This window comes from Cibotium barometz, chromosome 56, assembly GCF_041138505.1.
Source record: "Cibotium barometz isolate CiBa-2024 chromosome 56, ASM4113850v1, whole genome shotgun sequence".
Taxonomy (NCBI): domain Eukaryota; kingdom Viridiplantae; phylum Streptophyta; class Polypodiopsida; order Cyatheales; family Cibotiaceae; genus Cibotium; species Cibotium barometz.
This window is the reverse complement of record NC_141101.1, coordinates 39,908,340-39,925,991: the sequence shown is the minus strand read 5'-3', so window position 1 is coordinate 39,925,991 and position 17,652 is coordinate 39,908,340. Positions and strand designations below refer to the sequence as shown.

Sequence of the window (17,652 nt, the reverse complement as noted above, 5' to 3'; positions counted from 1 at the left end):
ATCGGCAAAGAAGAAGTGTACTATTTGTGGTCGTACAAATCATCTTACTAAGGATTGTTTCTCCAAACATCCTTGTAAGTATTGTGGAAAGACAAATCATCCATCCTCAAAGTGCTACCAAAAAGATCAAAAGCTAGCAAAGGCACATGTGGTTGAAGAAGTCAACCAACAAGAAGAAACAAATCTTTGTTCTAGTCTTAGTATAAAAGATGTAGATGATGATTATGCTTTTTAAATTATGTCATGTATGTGGTTGAGTCAAGACTTATGTTGTTCCGACTTGACGAGTTGTAGAGGAGAGTACACCACCCTATGTTGTTGTTAAGGGGGGACTCTTACTCATTGTGTCAAAGAGGTATGTTAGACTTGGTCATGGTCTTGTAAGAAGTTGGTCTTAAGGGGGGATTGTTGGATAAATGTAATCCCAACTCCTTAGTCCAATTTAATGTGTGGTTGTTAGGCTAGTGGTCAGTGGTTGGTGTAAAGTCTACAAATGGTTGGTGCATATGGTTCATGTAACTCATGCAACTAAAAATAAGGTAGAGGAGTCTCTAAATAAGATACAAGTCGTGATCAAGTGATTACGTAAGTTTGGTTCATGCCTAATCATAATTAGTGTCATCTTGTGTTAATCTCAAAGTAATTTTCTGCATATACCAGCTTTTGTCCCTCTTATTCATGATGTTTTGTACAAGCTTTGATCCATGTTTTTATCAATTTTCATAGTTGAATTATCATATCCAACAAGGCGCTTGATGCATTCCGTGCACTCCAGAAAGAAACCTCAGAAGCGCCTGTTCTGAAGTTAGCATCTTGGGATGAACCTTTTGAGGTCATTACGGACGGCAGCAATGTAGCCATCGGTGCAATTCTTCAACGGGACAATAGACCTGTGGCCTACTACAGTAGAAAGTTGGATATCGCCAAAAAGAACATCGGTTTATGACAAAGAGCTTTTGGGTGTGATCACAACGCTTAAACATTGGAAGCCTTTACTTTATGGTCAAGTTTTCAAAGTCAAAACAGACCACCAAGCAGTTAAGTGGCTTCAAACCATGCCAAGTGCCCAGTGGACTGATTGGCAAGCCAGATGGAGTCAGACGCTCCAACGATTTGGAGGCATGATCGAGTACTTCCCTAGTAAGCATAACCAGTTGCAGATGCTGTAAACCGGCCTCGGTCTTTAGACAAAACCAAAGGGCGGTGCAAAAACAAATTTGCACACAAAATACTTTAACACCTTTGAGGAACAAGAAAAGGAAAATAAACAGGGGGAGCTAGAGTGCTCTTGCAAACAGTACACGGACACCGATTGGCCCCAAAACGCAGTGGCGCCCCTTTTGCGGTACTTCTTTAATTGATTATAAGAGAGCTTTGATTTCAATAAGCTGGAAACTCAGCCGTCACGGTAGAACTCCTGAATCTATATTCCATTGGAAGAGTGCATAGGCTTGAGATCAGTCATCATTGGTGCTTCTACAGCCATGTACAGCTCAGCCCGACTCTTGGTCTTTCAAAGGTCTTGCGTTTGGCTTATCTACAGTCCAAATTCAATCCTCGTTCATTCTCTTCAAAGATAATAAAGCAAATACTCGTAGCAATAGGAGGGGACCCTTTAGTTGGTAATTTGGGACCCAATAAGGTGTACAGATCTATCTATCTCTCTCTCTCTCTCTCTCTCAAACTCGCAAAACTCAGGATAAAGAAGGCGGTGTGAGACTTTGTGTGACAGGATCCTTCATTACACATAATTCCGTTGCATGTTACATGAAGTTTTTTGCGCTGTCATAGTGAGAGTAAGGGATATAGGTTATATGACCTTGCTACTCACAAATGGAGATGGTATCTTTGCTGAAAATTCAGGTCAGCCACTCTCTACTCATAAACAAAGTGTTGGAAGTCCAAAGGATATGTATCATCAAAAACCCTTAAATATAGAAGGTAAAAAGTGCCCCTTATAAGCTCACGTTCACACCTAGCATTACCACTATGAGTTTTCCTTCAATAAAGTGGTGTGATTCAGGATCCCAAGGATCAAGTGGTGATCCTTAGGGGTCAAATGGTATGATTCTCGGATCTTGTGGTCAAGCAATAGGATTTTTGGACTATGTTAGATAATCTTGTCAATTTGGAACAGTTGGCCATAGTGCATTTGGGATGGAATAAAGGTATGTCTTTTGAAATTCTTATGTGGTGAACCGTGAAATTCTTATATGTGCGTGTAGCGTTAAGTGGATAAACTTTGTGCCTTCAATTTATGTGTTTAATCGCATTGATAGTCATGTATGAACCCCCCGGATTGGTTACAGTGAAGGACGGGCCTATGAAGACCACTCCGACACAAGATGAGAGGATCTCCACGTGGGATCCTTTATAGGGAGAGGACTGTCCAGCCCACACTTGGTAGGAAAGACCATGACCTTGGTTTTGCCAAGGTTGAGGTCTCTCTTCTCACAAAATCTATGTAATGCAGCTAGATGTCTTTGTAACCCCTTTGCAGAATCAGAAATCAGCACAGTCCATGTAACCCCTCTGCAAAGAAAGGAAGAAATATTAACTCCTACAAAAGGTTCGAAGGGCCTGAGACCATGAATAGTACGCGGTATATAGTGCCATGGAAAAAAGAAAATAGAACATGAAAAATGAAAACTGAAACATGATTTCATAAGCCTCTTGGTGGCAAATGTGGCTATTGTGAGGGCATGTCATGTCGTTGGAGAATCTCATGGATATGCTTGTGTGTGGTGATCCTCGGTGCTTTGGGTCACGGGCGCCTGGAACATAAGATGGAGTAGGCCTGCTCACTCAAGGCTTCTTTGTGATGTGAATGGTGTGGGTGGCTGATGTGGATGCTTGTGCCGCCGGTGAAGAAGTCAGTGAAGGGTGTCCGGGCAACGTTTTGTGAAGGCTGGCCTTGTCTCTCAGCATGTCCTCTCAATGCTCGGTTCCTATGTCGTCTGAGAGAGAGAGAGAGAGAGAGAGAGAGAGAGATTTTATTAACGTCTTCCAAAAGACCGAACTCGGCTTATGAGACAAATCAGTGTACCTGTGTGGGGTATCCTCTGCCCAGGCTTAGTTCCGTACGTCGTACGGATCTGTCCGTACACACGAATCGTACGGTACGGTACCGTACGGATCCGTATGATCAGGTACGAATTTCGCCTGTTTCTGCCCGTTGGAAGTAGTCATTTCTGCCCGTTGGAAGTAGCCGTTTTCTGCCCATTTTTTTGGTTGTTTTCCTTTCATCTCTCTTGAGTCCTTCTATAAAAGCCTCAAGGACCAAGCCTCTCCTCCATCTACTCCAAGCCTCTCCTCCACCACCCTCCATCTACTCCAAGCCTCAAGGACCAAGCCTCTACTCCAAGCCTCTCCTCCACCCTCCTCCAAGCTCCTTCCATCCCACTTGAGCCTCTACTCCAAGTTCTCTTCCTCCAAGCTCTTCCCATACTTCATCTTCTCTACGCTCTCTCCTCTACTCCACGCTTTAGCCCTCCTCTTATCCATCATGCCTCGAGAGAAGCATGAGGCTTTTGATTTGCATTGCCTCAATGTGGAGAAGGACACCAAGAAGTCCAACTCCCATCATTGGACATGCCGATATTGCGGCAAGTCATACACCAGTGGAACAACAAGGCTTCTCCAGCACCTTTCAAAGATTGGGGGACAAGTTGCCCCATGCAAGGAGATTCCACAAAGCATTGCCGATGACATTTCGTGGAAGATGAGCGGCGGCTCAAATTCAAGTAGAGGAGCATCATCAACATGCGCACCGGCACCACCACCAGCACCACCATCGGCACATGATGAAGCGGCCACCGGCTCTTTCATTGGTGTATCCTCCACTGCCACTTCCACGGATGCACGTTCCGCCTCCGCACCGGGCAAAAGGCAAAGGGTGGTGGAGCGTGAAGGGGTGCAACCCTCTCTCCACCAAGTCACGGGTAGTGTGAGAGATTCGGTTGCATTCCTTAAGGAGCGGCAACGCCTTGCGGAGATAGAGATTGCTCGCACCATTATTGAATGCAATCTTGCCTTCAATGTACTCCAAAAGGAGCAATGGAAGAAGATGGTGACGGCGATTGCAAATGTGGGCCCATGTGAGGGGTGGACGGGGGTCTCTTACATGGCTATGCGCACGAGGAAGATTGATGAAGAGAAGGAGAGAATTGATCGAGCCCTTGACCCGCATGGACGAAGTATGGATGTTCTATTCTCATAGATGGATGGAGTGATCAAAGGAAGCGTGGCATTATCAACATCCTTGTGTCTTGCCCGCTTGGCACATACTTCTTGCTTGCGGTTGACACCGGGAGAAGGGGGAGAAAGACTACCGGGAGTTTCATCTACCGCCATATTAGGCAAGCGATCATAGAGGTAAGCATTATTTTACTTAAGTGTGGCTGATTTTGTCATTTGTGCAAAGCCCTCAACTCATATGATTTATCTACCATGTAGGTTGGGGCTCAAAACGTGGTGCAAGTCATCACCGACAATGCATCAAATTGTTGACGCATGGGCCGCTTCCTTGAGGAGGAATTCCCGACCATTGTGTGGACTCCATGTGCGAGTCATTGCATTGACTTACTCATGGAGGATGTGGCGAAGCTCGGTTGGGTGAAGAGGATTGTGCAACAAGCTACATCTATTGTCAACTTCTTCATGCTAAAGGTGAAGGTGCTTGCTATGTTTCGTGAGCATAGCAGGCTTGACTTGAAGAAGCCATCGGCCACCCGCTTTGCCTACATGTGGCTGGTTTTGGAGCGTCTATACGATGTGAGGCCCGCCCTTCGCCAGACAGTTGTTTCCACCATGTGGAACGATTGGGATGAGCACGTCACTGAAGAGGCCAAAGCCATGCAACGCTTTTGCCTAGAGGAGAGATTTTGGACTAGAGTCCGAGCAATTGTCATTGCTATGACTCCATTCTATAGGCTCTTGCGGATGACAGATTGCGAGGGGTCCACCATGGGCCTTCTTGTCCACTTCTTTAGAGCTGCCCTTGTGGAGTTGGAGGCTTGCACAGACATTACATCTGAGGAGCGAGCACAAATCATGGAGATTGCACAGAAGAGATGGAGGTGGATGCACAAACCAATCCACGGGTTTGCAGCATTGGTACATCCAGCCTACAAGTCTCTAGTAGTTTGCACCAATAGGGAGCTTCGACAAGATCGGGATGCATAAATGCTTCGAGCTGTGCCAGTTGATGAGCACAATGCCTTTCTAGAGGAGTTGGGTTGCTATGTTGATCAGAGAGGTCAAACCTCCTTTTCGTCTCCCACTTGCTGGAGGAGGGAGTCACTTGTGAAGCCCCTTTTTTGGTGGGACAATTTTGGGTATGGACTAGAGCATCTCCAACCCATAGCCTTAAGGGTCCTAGCCCAGGATTGTTCTACGGGTGCATGTGAGAGGAACTGGAGTTCCTATTCTCTCATACACACGAGGATACGCAATCGACTGAGCACACGACAGTTGGAGCGGTTGGTCTACTGCCGCACTAACTTGCGCATGATGCAGGGCATTCTTAGTATGGGTAGTCCCAAGCAAGTAAGTGACAAGTCTAGACTCTAACTTGTCATGACTCATAACTTTTAAGTTTTGTGTACACTGTACAGACTCTAACTTTTGTGCCTTAATGTGTAGGTCAATGTTGACACTTTCACGTTGACGAGTGAAAACTTTGCAAGTGTCAATCAACAACCTGATGAGGAGGAGGAGGCAATCTTCATGGAGCTCTATAGTGAGCTTGTGGCAGCAGATACTCGCAGCACGAGGAGTCAGCATGGACGGGGCCGAGCAATTGGAGTTCATAGGCCTCCGCCTTCGACATCGGCAAAGGATGGCCTCCTCACATATGTGAGGCGGGGATCCTCGAGCTCCAATCCCCGCCTTCATGATGATATTCCATTGCCCCCTCATGATGATACCCGACTGCCTAGAGAGCCCTTGTTTGATGATGATGGCAACCTACTTAGCGAGAATGATCCCCAGAGTGTCTCGTCCACCTTCGAAGAGTCCTCTTTAGAGAACTCTCTTGATGGACACTCTAGTAGTGATCATGTTGATGATCATGCAGATGTTGGTGATGATGTAGACTTTTGATATGTTATAGCTCTCTAGGCATTGGGCATCTATCTCCTTCTAGCCCATCGATGATGTATTGTAGTATGTAGTATCATGTATGTATGTATGTTGGCGGTCGCCCATGCCATGAGTTTTTGGCCTATCCTTTTGTAGCAATTTTGTACTCTAATGGCATGATGACATTATGTTCATGGTTCTACTATTTTGTAACTTCTTGTCTACAATTTTTAAGTTTAGGAAGTATTTTTTTTAAAAAACGTACTAATATCGTACTGTACCTCAAAAAATTTTAAGTACCAATTAGTACCGCATTTTATGGTACCGTACCATATCGTACCTTTCGTACTAACTAACCATGCCTCTGTCATCCCAACAAAATGAAAAAGTATTGAACTAAAAAGCTGAATCTGGGTGTGCAATAAGTACAATGAGTGGGAGCAAAAACAGCCCATGAGACCAATGGTGGTACTACGTGTGGGTGCTGTGGTGGGAGATCCACAGGGCATCGCCTAGAACCTAAACAAACCATAATACATGAAATATGGATGGAAACTTTGATTTCAGATTTATATTCTTTTTGTTGTTGTGGACCAGATAGGGTTGTCGAGGAACAAATTTTTGTTGTTGGGAACCAGATTTATATTCTTTTTGTTGTTGTGAAGCAGCTAGGGTTGTCGAGGAGCAAATTTTTGTTGTTGTGAACCAGATTTATGTTCTTTTGTTGTTGTGAACCAGCTAGGGTTGTTGAGGAGCAAATTTTTGGCAAAGAAAATGTATCATGGATATCAGGTACCTCACTCGAAGAAGCAGGAGCAATAGCTGATTACCTGATTCTTCAAACGGGCATGACTGCTCTAGGGAAGCTTCATTATGAGACAGAGCAGGACGTTGTGACACATGTGAGCGTCAAAGAATGCCCATAATAGCAACCTTCGTATAACATATTTTGTTGTGAAGCATTTGGACTTAATAAACTTGGGTTTTTTGGAACTCAGCTTGGGCAGAAGGTTCAAGCATTGAGAGATGAATACATGCGATATGCGTTGGAGAAATGTGCTGCGGTACTAAAAGAATATCGCTCAGCCGTGGAAACTATTGCAGGTTCAACGGATTGCTTATTGCGTCTTGCTTTCCATCTCGCTAATAATAAAGCAAGCTACACAACAAAGCTCTGATACTGCATACCATCACCTTGCAGAGTTTTTATTGGAGAAACTGGACATTGAGGGGGCTGACATATGGAATATCTTCAATAATGCACCACGGATTTCTCAGGTACTGTAGTCATGTAGTTGCCAGTTGGGTTTTATAAGAAGCGTTTTCTAAATGCAGGATCTTGTGCATCTCCCTGTTAATCTATGATTACATGTATCATATGTTGTGACTCGTAAACTTTTCTACCCAATTTATTTTTGTCTTCACTGCTCTTAGTAGCTTGCAGCCATTCGTTGTTGGGTGTTGGACTCACACACTGACACACACAAACCTGCACATTAGGGTTAGGTGCAGGGTAGAATAGCTCACACACAGAAATGAGAGAGAGAGAGAGACAGAGCCAAAAGTGTGGTATCCACAAAATGCAAGTCAACCCTTGCATGTGTGCCACATCCATATAATATAGAAGTACAAAATATTATATGTTAGAGTGTCCTTTCACACTTGATGTCCAAGGGGAAAAACCACATGGGAAAAAGTGCCCTTGGTTAAGCCCTGTTCACACATAGCACTACCATAAGTGAGCATATGCCTACAAATCTCCCTTGTAGTGGAAGTGTGAACCTGTACAAGGTAGCAGATCACTCTCTGTATGAGAGTAAGCCCAAAGCTTTGCGGAAAGCTTCAAACTTTTCTCGAGGTAAAGCCTTTGTGAATAGATTTGCAACATTATCCTGTGTGGCTCGAAGCACCACTATCAAAATACCATGATGCATTCTGTCTGTCAGATGCAATGCAAGACATATCAGTGTCTGAAGCACTTGGTGTGTCACTAGTGCATGTGACCAAAAAAGTGTACTCTTCTTGGATTACATTAGCTGATTGCTGTGCTTTGTCATCAGAAGAGTCTCCTACTGCATTGCCTGCTTCTTTCCTTTTCTCTTTTGCAATCCGCTTCCTACATTCACTGATGTAGTGTCGAGGCTTATGGCAGTAGTGACATTTGCCCTTCTTTTTGGGCTTGTTTGCATCCCCTTTGTCAGACTTTTGAGGGTTGTCCATGACCAGCCTTGCTAGTCTGTCGTCCCCCATGCCTAAAGCTCTTTGCTTTACCCTTATCCTTGGCTGTAAATGCTTTGTCTCCACCACGGTTGCTCGATAAGTTTACTCTTGTTTGCTCTTCCTGCAAGAGTAAACCCACGAGCTCTTCAAAAGTGACGGGATCAGCATCTCCTCTCATTGAGAGGTTGAGAGAGGTGTGAAAGCCCAAGTAGGAAGGCGGTAAAGAATGAAGAGTGTTGGTGACCATCTGTCTGTCTGGGATAACCTCATCAATGTTGAGCAATTGTTTCTGCAAATCTTTCACTTTGGTGAGATGATCTGCCATGGAGTCACCCTCATCCATAGAAAGAAGATCCAATTGCCTCTTCAAGTAGACAACTCTTGCCTCGTTGCGTACCTGATACATTGCTTCCAATGTGTCCCATGCAAGCTTCGATGTCTTGCATGAACGAATGTGCGGAATAATAGTCCTTTTCACTGAAAGGGCTATCAATGACATGGCCTGTGCATCTCTCGAGTCCCATCTCTTCTGCTCTTGTGTGGGAGCAGGTTCTACATTAGGAGCTCTTTGAGCACCTCCCCTTTGAGGCGTGGCTGGCTGAATGATAAGTGGGCGTGTGTCATCACCACACACGATGCCCCAAAGCCCTTTGGCTACCAGCAAATTACGGATCATGAAACTCCAGAGGGAGTAGTTAGATCCATCCAGCTTGTCCTCCTGGGTGAGCACACCAAATACATCTGTAGCATTCTGTGCCATGTCAACAAAATATACCTGCAAGCAAACCAAGCACCAATGTGCACTGCCAGGCAACCAAATGTCCTGTGCAAATGTATGCCTCCAAATCAAAGCAAGTGTAAACCTGCACCAAATTGTCCAATTACACACAATGTGTATACATACGCGACAAATCGTAGCTGTAATGCCCAATTACATGCTCCAATCTGAAAATCCCCAATTTTTATGCACTCCAATCGCTTCAATGTGCATCTAATTGGCCAATTTTCGCAAAAGCCCCAAATTTCTGCAAATGAAAGAGGTTCAATTTGCCGATTTTGACCTCAATTTTGAAAACCCCCAAATTGCAGGCAAAGCAACATGCCCAATTTTTTCAATTTGTCCTGAAATTGAGAAATCCCCCAAATTGCACGAATCCTGTACCACCTGCAAGCTTTCAAATTTTCCTGGCAAACCCCCAAAATTTGTCGAATGTGAAGCGGAGTGCCTGCAAAGCTTATTTTGTTTACTTTGTTTAATTTATCTGTTTGCTGAAACAAAGGTACCTGCACGTGTGGGCAGTACTGGCAGCCAAATGGAGGCGTGCAGAGTGTCGAGGAGCTGCAGGTGTCGAGGTGGGCAGGCTGAGGTGCGCCGACGAGTTGCCTGAGGCGGAGAGCAAGCGCTAGTAGCTGCAGCAGGACCCGTCGGCCTGGAGTCATGCACAGCGCTGGGGAGTGTAGGCAGGTGTCGGGCGCTCAGGTCGGAGCTGTCGGCAGGTGCCGGAGGCGGTGCTGGAGTCGGAGCTGTCGGCAGACGGAGGCGGCGCTGGAGTCGGGCAGGACCCGTCGGCGGCCTTGGAGCAGCACGGAGGGCGCAGGGGGGCCTGGAACGGGCTGGTCGGGAGTGGAGGTCGGAGCCGGACGCGCCGGCCGGAATGGAGCAGGACCGCGCTGCATGCGGAGGTCGGAGCAGCGGACGGCGCGAAGGACGTTGCCCAAAACGGAACGGCGAGGGCAGGTGGCCGGAATGGAACCGCGACGGCGCGAAGGACGTCGCCTGTTTTGGAACGGCAAGGGCGGGTGGTCGGGACGGCGCGTCTGTGGGCGGCTGGATGGAACCCATATCCTTCAACATTAGGATGGCTGATAATAGGACTGTGATCCCAGAGGGAATCATGAAGAATGTGAAGATGACCATAAGAGAGATGGAATTTCCAGTGTGGACTCCTTGTTGAAGAAGGCAATGAGAGCAGTCTTGCGCACAGTTTGTGATTGAGAAGGTTCCTCTTATGAGGCCTTTCACACTATAGAGCTTGGGAGGAAGGAGAATGCTGTTGTGGAGACTGTGATGGAGTCTCTTAAGGCTACATGGACCAAGTATGGATGGACTTAGCTTTGTGATAGCTGGATAGATATAAGGAAGAGAAACGTATATAACATTCTTGTATCCTCCTAGGAAGTCACCATGTTTGTTTTGTTGTTGATGCACCTTCGCCATGTAGTGTATAGGGACAAAAGAGCATATTATGAGGCGTATAGGTCAAGTTGTACTTGATGTTGTTTCTAAGAACATTGTACTAGTTACTACAGACAATGGTTCCAATTGTGTGTCTATGAGCAAGATGCTTGAAGAAGAGCTTCCTAAGATGGCGAATTTTGTCACTAAGGCCGAAAGTCTTGAGCATGTACCTAGCAAGCAGTGACCACATTTATAGACATGTTCACTGTTGTGGAGAGGGTATTGAGTGTGGCAAGGTCTACTTTACACTGTTGTTTGTAGGGAGTCGTACAAATTTGTGCTTGAACAGCTTTTGCGATGGTTTCTTTATCGAGATGTGTATCCTTGGCACATTCTTCCTTATTATATTTTTCCTTTGTTTACAATATTGTAACGCTTGGTGTGAATTGCCCCACTGAGCCTCGTGTGAACCATTGTTTGGGTGATATGTGGAGAGTTTGAGCTCTTTGAATCGCTTTTAGTGATTGAGTTGTAAGGGCATGGCTCTTACCTTTGTTTGTGTTTCGTTGTGTTTCTCACTTGAAGTGAGATTTTTCCACTGTCGTGTTGGTGGCCAACGTTTGGAGGAAGGGCCGAAAATGGAGTTAACTCACCTAGATTGCTGGAGCTAATGAGTATGGAGTACAGGGGTGAATACACACAAGTATGTATCACAAAGGAGTGTTGGAAGTTACAATGATGGATGTTGTGTCTTTGAGCGTAAGTGTACATCTTTGATTATTGTTTTGTTCATATCTGCAAAAGTTGTTTGCAATTGGGTGATTGTAAAAGGAAAAAAGGGATAGAAGAAGAGTTGATGAGTTGGATGGATAAAGGTTGCATTTATTGCAATCAAGGATGTGGGTAAGTTTGTCATGATGTGGACACAATTTGGGCCACTTATGTGGCATATGAGGTGGCATGATTATGTGGTGCTTGTAAACGCAACTAAGCTATATTATGGTGTGATTGGAGCTGATGTGTATGAGAAGATTTGCAATATAATTAGCACTTGTGTGTTGAGTTTATCCTTGTCGTCTGCTGCCCATCATTTAACCATGAGGGTTTGAACCCCTATGAAATTCTAACAAAGATTGACATCCTTGTGCTATATGTGCATCATCTCATTGCAGGCAATGTAAAGACCCTAGGCTAACAGACCTTGTGATTAGGGTTGTTTCTCGTATCGGTACGAACCTATTCGTATTGTACGGTATCGTACGATACAGTACCGTACGATATCGTACGGTACGATTTTATTTATTTATTTATTATTTTCTCCCAACCTTGGGAAAAAAATTCCAAATGCTCAAAAAAAAATATAAATCGTGCTCAACAAAGATCCCAATTGCCCGCAATACTAGCAACTTTCGTGTCCACTCAATATTCCATATGAGGTTGCTGAGAGACCTAAAAAATTTGGCAAGGTAGACTGGTAGTGTATACTTGATTGGTAGGATGAGAGAATCTTGCTACGTCACTTGGAGATCCTTGGTATAGGTAGGCTAGACAGTTAGATTCTCAAGTTGTGTACGAGGGAGAAGATTTGGACAAGGCCATTTTGATCTACAGAGGAGTCCCTAAATCTATCACCCTAGATGCACTGCCCGTGTTTGTGCAAGGACGGTCCCTTAGTCATAAATGCTACACTGGGAGACCTTTTGGTATCGCATTACCTATGCAGGCTCTTTTTTGGAGACAATTGGGAGATCCAAATGGGACACATCTCCATGTTCTGGTTCCTCAAGCATTGTAGACTCCTCCCCTCCCGACCTTTCCTCACATTCAAGCTTGAAGCTCCATAGTTTGTAAGTGTTAAAAAAAAAGTATTTTATCATACGGTATTTCAAAATTTCATATCGTACCAAAAATTTCCGTACGGTATTGTATTGTTGTACCGTGACAACTATGCCTGCGATTAAGTATAAACAAAAAAGGAAAACACACACAGTCTCCAGCATCTAGCTCACCGCCTAACCATAGAGCCATTCAAGCTCACCCCCGATCACAGGGGAATTGTAGCATGAGAGACATCTCTCCACGTGCAAAGTCCATGGTGTCCCATACTACAAGTACACACCCATCGGATTTTGGCACGAAGCAATCTTAAGTCCTCAAGTCCAAGTCTAAGGAGCTCTCTCTCAAACTGACTCATAAAGTCACTTATATAGGCCTCCTATAAACTAGGAGCCAAATATAGCACATGTCTCATAAAAGCTACTTACCCCCACTTAAGATGCCTTACTCCTAGAGCTATGGTTAAGCTAACCTGAAGGTCTTAGCCTTGGGAAGTAACATACTTTCTCCCTTAACAATCATTGATGCCTTGAGCAATGAATTTAGGGAAGTGACTCTTCAGACTACGCACTGACTTCCATGAAGCCTCGACCTTAGACTGTCCTTTCCATTTGATGAAGTACTCTGAATAGATGGTATGTTAAGACCATCTAGTACATTGATCCAAAACCAATTCGGGTTCCATAGGAATATACCTAGTCATGTCCTTGAGATAAGGGATCTCCTCAAATGGCTCAATCTCATCACCTTCACCAAGACGTTCTTTCAAATGACCAATGTGAAACATGGGTGAATCTTGATTCCAAGAGGTAGTGTTAAACCGGTAAGCCTCATCACTAATCTTCTTTGTGATTTGGTAACGACCACAACATCCAGAAGATAACTTGTAATGCTTGCCAGTCCTCATCGTCTTAGATTCCTTTGGGACGTTTAAGATACACTCAAATGTCCCCGTGTAAAACTCTTGTTAGTGTAATACTGAGGGCGATCCTAAGTACTCTTCATGCCTTCCCTTGTAACTTTCAACATATCGTGCATATCTTGCAAGAAATCCATTGTTGATTGTTTATATAGGCCTCCTATAAACTAGGAGCCAAATATAGCAGAGGTTTGAGGAGCTCTCTTTGAAACTGACTCATAAAGTCACTTATATAGGGCTCCTAAAAATTAGGAGCCAAATATAGCACCTCTCTCATAAAAGCTACTTTCACTTTAGATGTTTTTCCCTAGGCTATGGTTAACCTACTTACTCCCTAGGCTATGGTTAACATAACTTGAAGGTCTTCACCTTGGTTAGCCTTGGGACGTAACATACTTTTCCCCTTAAGAATAACTGATGTCCTCATCAATGAATCCGTAGAAGTGACTTTTCAGACTATGCACCGACTCCAATGTAGCCTCGACCTTAGATCGTCCTTTCCATTTGATCAAGTACTTTGAATAGATGGTATGTCGAGACCGTCTAGTACGTTGATCCAGAACTAACTTGGGTTCTATAGGAATATACCTAGTCATGTCCTTGAGATAAGGGATCTCCTCTAATGGCATAATCTCATTATCTTCACCCAAACGGATTGATGTGAAACACAGGGTGAATCTTGGTTCCAAGAGGTAGTGCTAACAGGTAAGCCACATCACTGATCTTCTTTGTGATCTGATAACGACTACAACATTGTGAAGATAACTTGTAATGCTTGCCAATCCTCATTGTCTTAGATTCCTTTGGGACTTTAATATACACCCACATCCCCTCATGTAAAACTATTGGGGTTCATTGCTGGTGAGCGTAATACTGAGTATGATCCCGAGCACTCTTTATGCCTTCCCTTGCAACTTTCAACATATCTTGCAAGAAATCCAGTGTTGATTGCAACTTGACTCCCCGTAGTCCTACGACAATGGGTGACTTTGGGTGATAACTCTGCAAAAGCATAAATGGGCTAAAACCAGTAGCCGCATGCTTACTACTGTTATAAGCAAACTCAATCTAAGGAAGATATCTTTTCCACTCAAATTGTCTCTTGGAGACATACACCCTCAGCATATCCTCCATAGTTTGGTTCGTGCTCTCCGTCCGACCATCCGACTTGAAATGATTTGAAGATAACATGCTTAAGCATGTTTTAATTTTGAAAAACACTAATTGCCAGAATTGTGTAGTGAATTTTGGGATCCCGATCAATGACAATCTCCTTGGGCAATCCATAGAGCGTATACAATTTCTCCACCAAAGGCTGAGCCAACTCGTGACTAATCACTCAGTCAAAAATGACCTAGATTGAATCTGGCCCCACTAGTCGGAGGTAATCCAACTACGAAATCCATCGAGACACTTTCTCACTTGTTCTTAGGAATTTGCAAAGGATGCAATAACGGTCTATCTCTAAGCCTTTTAGCTTATTAAACTGGCATTGGAAACACTTTTGTACATAATCCTCAACAAAGGATTTCATGCGTGGCTGTTGAATTTTCAGCAATGTGATGAGATATGGTGGATCAAATGCAAGAATCAACATGATTAGCAAGTAATTAGAAAGTGATTAAGGCAAGATTAGTGCACAATTAATCTAATAGTATAATGTAGGCATGGATACTCAAAACCCAGCAAATTCTCATTAGGTCAATGCCTCAAATTATAGCTTTTACGTCCACAAGGTGCCAAGCACCTAATCCCACTGATTTCTCCTTGATTTGTGCCACCTTCCCTACATCTGGGGGCACCTTTTCCTAGAATCTTTCCACACCCCTATATTCACTCATGCTACCCTTGATTCTCTCATTCAGTAGATTCTTCTCACCTTTTACCGCTACCTACTCAATTATAGACTCCCTTTTACAGTCTCTAGCTAAGGGCTTGTTTTTGCACACCCATTCACTTGCATATTTCAACACCTTCCCTCAAGTGAATAATTCTAGCACAGCTGGATCTTATACCGAGTTTCCCTCTTACTTGGTAGCCCGCGACCAGTGCCTCAAGTCCCTAACCCATAGTCCTTGACACTCTCTCTCCTTGTGTCCAAGGCTACTACAAGTGCCTGTAACTTTGACTAAAGTGCTTACACATACATCTACCACATGGCCTACATCATCGGTGGCTCAAAGGTGGTTTTACTCTATTGCGGCAGACTACATTGGGTTGTGGGGTTTCTCTCTTCCTCTCTCAGAGAAGCTCGTCCATGAAGTTTGTCGATGCCGATCCTTCTTCACTTGGTTTGCTGTAGCAATCTCTAGCCATGTGTCCTGGCTTCCCACAGTTGTGGCAAGTGAAGATTCTTACCTCTTCCTTGCCTCTTCCTCGTCCTCGTCCTCGTGCGAGGCCTCCTCTGGTGTAGAGTGCTTTCTCCTCTCCAGTTGTTGGGTCCAATCCTTTCTTCTCTTTGACCTTGTTCTCTTGCTCTAGTAGAGCTCCTTCTATCTCATGCAACTTCAAATCTGGTACATTCTTTAAGGTTGCCACAATGTTCTCATACTCTCCCTTGTCCACACTCTTTAGAAGCACTGCTATTGCCTCGTCATCTTCTACTTTCTTCCCAATGGCTGGAAGTTGTCGTTTGATGCTTTTGTATTTGTTCAAGTGTGTGGTTAGACGTTCACTTTCCTTCATGTTAAGTTTGTAGAATTGCATCAGCAGATTTATCTTTGAATTCTTTGCTTGAGTGCCAAATAATTTGTTAAGTTCATCCCATGCATCTTTAGCTTGTTGTATCCCTGCAATGTGGTGAATGATTTCATCATTTAAGCTAAGTGCAATGAGTCCTGATGCTTTCTCATTTTTGCTCTTCCACTCATTCTTCCCATTCTCCACTGGACATTCATCTCTTCCCTCAACTAGTCCCCATAGATTTTTCCTCATGAGCAAATACATGGTTTTGTTTGCCATGTATGGAATTGCTCCCTGTTGAACTTAGCTACTTCTTGTGCAATGCTCATGATGATGTGAAGGGGGTCTTACCTCTTCATCCAATTTAAGATTCAAGGACAGTGTCTACCCTTTTACAACTCCAATTTGGTGTTAAATGATGATTACATCAAGTTTACAAGCATGAATACACCAAAAATTGCATAAAGCCAAGGATAATTGGTTTATACTGGATGGTTGGGATATCAAACCAACTTCAAATTGCAATCTAAAGTGATAAAGATCTATATCAGATACCCAATGGTAAGTTTGAACCATCAATTGCATCAAAAAATAGTGATTAGTGCTAATTAATCACTAATTAGTGAGATTAATCTCATGTTTTGTGTGCAAAAAATAGAGTGTACGGGGAGGCCATATCTGGTGTCTTAGAGTTCAAATGAGCTCAAGTCCTTTCAAGGACATCAATAGCAATTAGTCTAGTAGGAGATCAAGTCCAAAGACATATATTTAACCAACTATTGAATGCTTAATCTTTGTTTTACCAAAGTCATTTGGAGATTTGATCCAGAGCTTGATGCCACTTCTCCTTGACGAATTTCAAGATTCTGAGGCCACCAGCGTATTCAGAACACCCAAAAACCTCTCACGCTAGCTCCAATGCTTCCAATTCTAAGGCATGACGAAGGATTTGCAGTTTTTCTCAGAAAAAGAGGCGCCAACGAATTCGCAATTTCTGGCAGCATCCGACGGCGATTTGAAGGTTGATGTAGCAGGTTGATGCGTGGGGGTTGTACCTAGATGTGGCTAAGAGATTTTAAGCTCATTTAATGGCTGGAGAAATAACACGCCTCTCCACCAGCTGGGGGTGCAGAGGATTAGTTGAAAAAGGACTAAAATAAGGATTAACTGTTAATCTATGATTAGCAAAGTGATTAGGCTTAAAAATTAGCTGAATCCTAAGCTTTGCTTGAATTTGCAGCAATGTGATGAGCTATGGTGGATCAAATGCAAGAATCAACATGATTAGCAAGTAATTAGAAAGTGATTAAGGCAAGATTAGTGCACAATTAATCTAACAGTATAATGTAGGCATGGATACTCAAAAACCAGCAAATTCTCATTAGGCCAATGTCTCAATTTATAGCTTTTACATCCACAAGGTGCCAAGCACCTAGTCCCATTGATTTCTCCTTGATTTGTGTCACCTCTCCTACAGCTAGGGGTACCTTTTCCTAGAATCTTTCCACACCCCTATATTCACTGATGCTACCCTTGATTCTTTCATTCAGTAGATTCTTCTCACCTTCTCATTGCTACCCACTCAATTACAGATTCCCTTTTACAGTCTCTAGCTAAGGGCTTGTTCCCGCACACTCATTCACTTGCATATTTCAACAGTGGCCAATAGAAATGCCAGCCAAGCAAGGCTAAGGTTTAAAGTATGCCAGGACGTCCCACACTAGATACTTCATGG

General features: G+C 43.9%; 1 protein-coding gene across 1 annotated transcript in view; it reads left to right on the top strand.

Annotated features, from left to right (window-relative positions):
* The window catches only part of EMB3144 (AAA-type ATPase family protein), a 75,618-nt gene that overhangs the window by 34,695 nt on the left and 23,271 nt on the right, over positions 1-17,652 (top strand). The window contains exons 12-14 of the mRNA XM_086791385.1: positions 6,820-6,983; positions 7,080-7,185; positions 7,283-7,359. Of these exons, the coding sequence (XP_086647511.1) occupies positions 6,820-6,983; positions 7,080-7,185; positions 7,283-7,359 (347 nt within the window). The remainder of the gene's footprint in view (positions 1-6,819; positions 6,984-7,079; positions 7,186-7,282; positions 7,360-17,652) is intronic.